Source organism: Thalia democratica, chromosome 9 (assembly GCF_965202585.1).
Source record: "Thalia democratica chromosome 9, ktThaDemo2.hap1.1, whole genome shotgun sequence".
NCBI classification, from domain to species: Eukaryota; Metazoa; Chordata; class Thaliacea; order Salpida; family Salpidae; genus Thalia; species Thalia democratica.
In genome coordinates this window covers 11,003,990-11,012,113 of record NC_139173.1, presented here as the reverse complement: position 1 = coordinate 11,012,113, position 8,124 = coordinate 11,003,990, and the positions used below count along the sequence as shown (strand labels likewise).

The 8,124-nt window shown below is 27.6% G+C and overlaps 1 protein-coding gene across 1 annotated transcript; it reads left to right on the top strand.

The window, feature by feature from the left end:
• Window positions 1–497: 497 nt before the first annotated feature.
• LOC145844809 (kelch repeat and BTB domain-containing protein 12-like) lies at window positions 498–2,946 on the top strand. The gene is made up of 3 exons (XM_082952230.1): window positions 498–588; window positions 1,712–2,615; window positions 2,937–2,946. Exons 1-3 carry the CDS (start codon window positions 498–500, stop codon window positions 2,944–2,946), a joined length of 1,005 nt encoding a protein of 334 aa, XP_082808356.1.
• The last annotated feature ends 5,178 nt before the right edge of the window (window positions 2,947–8,124 follow it).

Sequence of the window (8,124 nt, the reverse complement as noted above, 5' to 3'; positions counted from 1 at the left end):
AAAAGTTTGGTTCCTTTAAAAATTTTGTTCAAAGCAACATCTAAGACATAAGTATTGCTAACAAAGTAGTTAATAATATTTTGTGTGTCAAATATTTAAGAAAAACTAAGATTGGAGTAAGAAATTATCAAACTTTAAAAACATTGTTTAAAGATATTTACATTTTATCAAGATTTATATTCTTTTAATATATATACTTAATTTTTTTTCGAAATAACTTAATAACTCTTAAGTTTTAACTAAGATTTTAATAAACTTGTTTTTAAGTTTAAATTATTTAAATCAATTTTCAGTATGTTTTAACATATGAACATGTTTTGAAGTTAATATTTCTTTATTTTCAGTCCTTAAGCTATTTTCATAAATAAATGAATAAAACTACAAATTAAAAAGTAGCAGTGAAAATTTTCGAGAAAAAACCTGATTTGAAGAAGAAAAAAGTTTAAGATGACTTTAAAAATAAACTCAATTGTAGGGAATTTTGTAAAAGTTCAAAAATGCATTGCTATGTACGTACATGTAAAATACAAGTTAGAAAAATTTGTGATGAAAAAGATATTCTGATGACAGATGATTTTTCCAAGTACAGTAAGTAATTATTATAAGTATTAGTTAGCTTCGTAATGCTTTCTTATTTCATACTAAGTTATGTGAAGCTTGATTTAATTCTAAGTACACACTGTCAAACAAAACTAGTGAGAGTATGTCTGCCCATATACGATTTTTTATTATATAAAGAATTAAATCTAGTGAAATTAAATAACTTTGTAGTTTTTTTTTTTTTGACTTAAGTTTCTAGTATGTACTCGTTTTTATCTAGTCAAAAGCAAAGTTGGGTTTTATGTTTTTATCTTAACTTTCAGAAAAAGCTTTTGTCTTTAGCATTACTACTCATGTTTACAAAATATTACTGAGGTTTGATATATAAACAAACACACTTTCAAAATCATACTTTTTGTTTGTCAATCTTTTATGATTTAATTTAATAGAAAGTGTTAATAAAATGTTTTAAAATCTTTTTATTCGTAAACTTTCATACGATTTTTAATCGTTTTAGTGAAATAACTTTTCAAAAAAGCACACAACTGCAATTTTTTGACAAAAAAAATGCAATCAAATTCATCAATAAAAAAAATAACGTTTGAAAATATATTTAAATTTAAACAAAAACACTAGAAGTTTGACAGATACCTTTAAAAATATTCGATAAATTTGTGTTGATGTTTTGATTTTATCAGTAGTAATGTATTTTAGCATAAACAGTTACTGGTTTTATTATAATTATTTAACATTTTTAAACACGTAATAAGTTAATAAATAAGTTAATTTAAGTGTCACGGTTTTATTGGAATAATTTTATAAAGTTTTATAACCATTCTAAACTGTTTTTCAGATTTAGCAAAGAAGAAAGAGTGCGAACTTTTATCAGAACTAAATCTGAGTAAGGTAATGCTGTTAAGAAGGGCACACTTTAAGATAAACAAAAGTATCAAAAAAAACATAACTGTTCAAAATGCAATTTTTCACTACTGTTTGGCTAAAACCCACAAACTTATACATTCCAGCCATTTTTCATTTGAATATATAGAACGTTGTTATCCGATGGTAGTAGAAACTCAAAACTTTTTATACCTTGACTTAAACCTTGTTTTAAAAATACTATCTAGCTCGGAATTAAACATTCACTCTGAAGTTCAAGTATTCAACGCAGCAAAAAGTTGGTTAGAAGTTGACAGTGAACAACGTAGCAAACATGCAAAACAGTTGTTGCAGAAAGTTCGCCTCACACTGATTTCAGATCACTATTTAAATGATATTTCTAAAATTAAATCTCCTTTCACTGAAAACAATGAATGTGTTAGCATATTGAAAGATGTTCTAGCAAAGAAGAAAGCTTCTCTGAATAATTCAAGCAGTTATTGTGCTAGTAGGTATTGTAACCAGAACAAGTTTAGTATACTCTTATGCGGTGGCTCAGAGATGTGGAATTTATGCTGCGGATTAAAGAGAGTAAAACAAATTGATGTGCGTGATTTTAGCATCGCAAATTGCTTGCCACCAATGTCAGTTCAGCGGAAAACATTCAAGGTAGTTTGCTTGAAAGGAGAAGTTTATGCGTTTGGGGGTCATCGTCACCTTGATGTGGAAAGATATTCACTTTCTACTGGCTCATGGCGAAAACTGTCAGTAAGGCATGACGAGTTCCGTCGACTTTTTTATGCATGTGCATTCGTTGATAAGATACTTTTAATTGGAGGTCTTGTTAACAACTATCCGTTTGGTCCTTATAATGAAGATCCAATCATTAGTAATTCTTGCTTGCAGTTTGATACAAACGAAATACAGTGGAAAGAAGCTGCTAGGATGGTAACACCTAGATCACGTGCTGCTTGCACTTTATTCAAGGAAAAGATCATTGTATCAGGCGGATTAGAAATAGGCAACTACAAATTAAACACAGTAGAGTCATATAATGCGTTTGCTGATAAATGGAAACCAATGCCAAGCATGATAAAAGCCAGGTATGGGCACGATCTGGTTGTTGTTAAAGACAAGATGTACGTCATCGAATGTATGCATGGGAATTGTGAAGTGTTTGACTATTATTCCGAAAAGTTTGTTTCTTTTAAGAAACCTTGTGAATTTAATCTCAATGGATCTCTGGCAATAGGTAACGAAATAGTAGTAATCCAAGAGAACAGGTCGTCAGTATATTGTTATGACGTTCGTAGAAAAAGATGGTTTCGACAACATCTTGAATATACAAATAGTCTTGTGGATTTTTCGTGTGTAAAGATACCCCGTTGTTAAACTAGAATTGAAGTTTCATATGTTTTTTGCAACCTATCTTGTATCTTATATATTTTTTAGAAACAAACTAAATATTAAAAGAAGTTTAGTTATTTTTTATTAATCTAAGTTAACTTTTTTCGAAGGTGGATGTAGAGTTAAAATGAATAGCATGCTTTTCTGTAATTCCTTGAATTTCCTTACCAATTGGTTAAATAAATTGCTCTACTTTTGAAATTCTTGCTTATTTGTCTTAAAAACTGCAAACTTTATAAAAAATGGTATATTAATGAGTAGTTTTTATTTAACTTAAATTTCTGACTATGATTAATTTAAAAGGATTAATTCAAAATATTAAAAGAACAGAGCTAGAATAAATGTATTACTTTGTTCTAAAAACCATTGTTCAAATTAAGCAATTAAAAATGTCGTTATTCATTTTGATGTTTTAACTAGTGATGTACCGGACCCACAATTTCGGGTCCGGCCGGACCCGGATCCGGACTTTTTTTTCAAATTAGAATCCGGCCGGAACCGGATCCGGACTTTTTTTTCAAACTAGAATCCGGCCGGAACCGGACCCGGACTTTTTTTTCAAATTAGAATCCGGCCGGAACCGGATCCGGACTTTTTTTTCAAACTAGAATCCGGCCGGAACCGGATATCAGAAAAAAATAGCAATATCCGGCCGGACCCGGACCCGGATAGTGAGTGCTGTACATCACTAGAATAAACTAGCCTGAGTCAGAATGAGGGTTTTAGAAACTGAAAAAAAAATAATTTTGATCTAATAATAAGTAGAACAGCTAGCCACAAGGTTTACAAATTTAGGTGTTATTTACAATTGAAAATCTGAAATCAAGTTCTTAAACAAAATACACTAGAAAATTACAAAATATTGAAAACTGGATCAGCTCAAACTCATTCAAAATCTAAAAGAAAACTAGCCTGAGTTTTTATATAAAACTAAACTAGCCTGAGGCAGTCCAAGATTTTCTAAAATTCCCAAAAAATTTTTAAACTAGCAGGGTTGCCACTGTTTAAGTCAATAAAATTAGCTAAAGTGAGTATAAACAAGCCTAAGTCAGAGTGAGGTTTTTAAAAACTGAAAAATTACTTTAATCTAATAATCAGTAGAACAGCTAGCAAAGGTTGACAATTTAGTAGTAAAGTTGTGGACTGATTGTGGTACACTTAACTTATTAGTACTACCCATCATAGTTAAATCCTACCTTATTTAATTAATATCTAACAAACACTAAGTTCTAACTGAGACTACTTTCTATAATCAGACACGACAGTTTTGAGTGATGAATATTTTATATAAAACACAACAAGAAATACTAGCATATACAAAATTATTAATTACTTTGGTAACACTTTAAAAACTGGAAGCTATTTAAATCTATATAAAAGACTTAAAACAAAAAACTAAAAATTAAATAAAGCTATTCGTAAACAAGAAACTGTAAAATTTTTAATAAACTATTAAACTATAAACCTGGATTAAATATTTAAACAATTAATTACTTGTTGAAATATTCCTTTTTTAAAACAAAACACTACTTACAATAGGAATTAAAATAAACGTTTAAAATATTTTGTTGCTTCAAGCTACACACCAAACAAACTAACTAACTGCTTACATATAAACTGCCTGTCATGTTCTGATGTTTTGTTGCATCAGTATTTAGTTTGAAACGTTTCGTCATATGATTCTCATTGGTTCGTACATTCAACCGTATTAAATCTAAATATTCTCTGAGCTGAACTTTAAACAAAAAATTATGCAAGTATTCATTCCAAAGTTTTCAATTTTATAATATATGTAAAGAGTTGCATTTCATGAAATGTTTATTTCATAGTTTAAATGTAAACAAATGTAAATTAGTCACGTGTACAAAATGAGCCAATCACGGTAGGTGTTTAATTTTAACTGACGAAAATGACTCTTATTAATTTACACAGGGTTTGTTTTTGAAAAAAATACTTTTCAGTATGCTCTTTTTTACTAACTAGATCCGGGTCCGGCCGGATCTCTGTTAGGATCCGGCCGGACCCGGATCCGGACTTTTTTTTCAAACTAGAATCCGGCCGGAACCGGACCCGGACTTTTTTTTCAAATTAGAATCCGGCCGGAACCGGATCCGGACTTTTTTTTCAAATAAGAATCCGGCCGGATCCGGATATCAGACAAAAGTGGCATTATCCGGCCGGACCCGGACCCGGATAGTGAGTCCGGTACATCACTAGTTTTAACAAACTGAATCGTACTAATGATCACCAAAAATAAAGACAAAACTATCTATAAATTGTTGATTTTATTATAATTAAAAAATTTTTAAGCATATTATTAGTTTGTTTTAACTAATAACGTGGATATCCGTTAAACATTGTGTCTTGAATGTGAAGAAAAGCAACAGTTTTATTGTCAGCCATTTTAATATATAACTCTACTATTTACCGTATATCAAAGTATATTAACCATGTTTAAAAAAATTGTTGTTTTACAGTTACCTGTTATGTTTTCCTGTCAAGTCTCTGACAATAGGTAACCATTTAATAATAATTCAAGGCAAAAGTTCATCAATATATTGTTATGACGCCTCTTAAGATAAATTGCCTGAAAAATTTTTGGGAATTAACAAAACATCTTGCAGACTTTTCGTGCTTCAAAACACCCTGGTGTTACATTTACAACTAAAACTTAATTTATTTGTTAGAAGTTTTTTTGTATTGATATAGTTTTTATTAGTAATTAGTTTTTATTTAAACGGTAATCTATAAATAGTTCATTTTTAATTTTAGCTCAAAAATAAATAAGTTATAAAACCTTTTTGTTTTTGAAATTTAATAAATAGTTAATAAAAATTGTCAAATTTGTGGAAATAATTGTATTTTCTAGTAACCACTTTTTTAAACCTTATACGAACGATTATATTTTTGTATTTAAAAATTAAATACTTACAGTTTTGAACTTTTTAAAGTTCTTGGCAATAATAAGGCTAATATTTTCTTCTTCAAACAAGTATAGTTTTACATATAATTTAAAATATTATAAAATATTTTATTGACCATGAATGTTTTGCAGTAGTAAGATTTTCACAAAATGAGCTATTCTTTATGGAGTGTATTTTTTCAATGATCAAAAACATGTTATATAAACTTTTAGTTTGTGAAAAAACGCATTTACTCTAAATCCTATTGATACAAATGTATAATAATAACTGTTTCTGAAATCATTTACCCTAGATACGTAAAAATTAAAATATACAATATAGTTTTTATGTCGGTTTTAATAAGGCTTATTTTCACAGCTTAGTTTCTAAAAAAATAAGTTAACTAATAAATATCAGCCTTAGAAAGTTAGTATTTGAAATATTATACTTTGATAATTTTTGTATTAATAAATTCATATTATTATTAACTTACTGCGTTTAATATATTATCAATGTGATATTTCCTAATAAAGTTTTAAGCCTATCTTACTAAAGTATTACAGTATAAAGTTATTTAAACTATTTAATAATTTTATCGTTCAAACTATTCCTCTATTCTCTTTTGATATTAAAAAAAATGATAAAAAGATTACTAATTAGGTAACTGAAATCTTTAAATTTTTCAATGTAATTAAAATGTGTAGAACTTGATATATATATTGAATACTTTGAAATTTGAACTTAAAATAATATAACAAAGTATCCAACTGTAAAGATTTTTTTTTTTGAAAATCACTTTATTACTGTCAAGTTGGCAACTTTTACACAACTTTCAACATAAAAGATTAAGCCAAAAGAAGTCTTACTTTTTTACAAATTACGACAATAAAAAGATAGATTTGTGATTTTAGACCATCACAAACAATAAATAGTTCAATAGTTTTTTTAAGTAAATTCAAGCACGTAGGACTCTTAGAGTATAAAATTAAAGTAAATATTTAAAAACAAACAAACTTTAAGTTTATACGAATAACAAACACTTTGATTACTTATTTTTCTAATTCGAGTTTCTTTAAAGTTTAATTATTACCAAAACAATGTTTTACTCGCTTGAACCTAGTCAAACGAGATCATCAGTTGAATATAAATTTATTCAAACAGAACTCCATTTGATAGATTCTGTTTGAATAAGATTTTGTTTAACTGATGATCTCGTTTGACTAGGTTCGAGCGAGTAAAACATTGTTTTGGTAATAAAATTTAAAAATTTGAAATTATCATTCTCCTTTTAACTAAGTTGAGAACTTTGATTGTTATCTTTAAAGTAAAAAGTACACAAAGTTGAATTATTATAAAAATGTATAACAAATAATAAGTATATAGAAATAGTATCAGAAGCATAAACCAACTACTATGGAATTCATTAGCTTCCTAATCATTATAATTTTTTTAGTTACTCTATATTTAAATTTAAACTTGTGTTTTAAAATAAAAATTCAAAAATTATATAAATTACCCAAATACTATTTACCCTAAAAATTTTTAGTTTTGTTGAAATAACATTGCTATTCGTTAGCTTTAAAAAGTGTTGAAGTTTTTTCTACCTCCTACAGCAAGCATAAATAATCAAGCAAACATTAATAGCAAGTAACTGCTTAAATATTCTAACCAAGCGAGCTTTTGTATGTTAGCACTAAAAAATTCGTTTGTGGGTGTAGTCAAGATAGTAAGGACGAAATCGGTCGTAGATTGTCCCGGAAACTGTTGTTGATAGTCGTTTAGCGCATTCTATTGTTTATTTAATGGTAGCCAATAATTTCAGCTTTGCTGAGGATAGCAGAAATGTTGCTACTTGTATAACTAACTTTTTTGCGACACTGAAGACTTTTTATGTGTGTTAACTTTAAATTTTAAGCAAGTTGAATTATTTTGAGCGAAAAATATATATTTTTAATACTTAACTTTCTCGAAATAATAGTTATTATAACTACTGTAACTAGCGAGTGCTGTGTATAGTTAATTTTAATACTGATTAAAACTAGGTATTAAAAGAATTTTTTTATCCCATACTTTCAACCACAACCAAATTTGTATTTTTAAATAAAAAATCACAAGTAGCAAAATACAATTTACTACAGTTGATATTTTTTTTTTTTTTACTTTGTTAATATATACTAAAAATAAAAACAAAACTCATTTGTAGATTTTTAAACAAAAAAACAACAACTACAACAACAAATTACCTTTTGTAGAGTATTTAAAGATCTAAGATTTTTTTATAATAAATCTAAACTGGAATGACAACATTAATTACAGTATTAAATATACTTAAAGCATCATTTAATATTGAAAAAAGTTTAAAAACTAGTGAAATCACCACAGTTGAAAGGTTCTA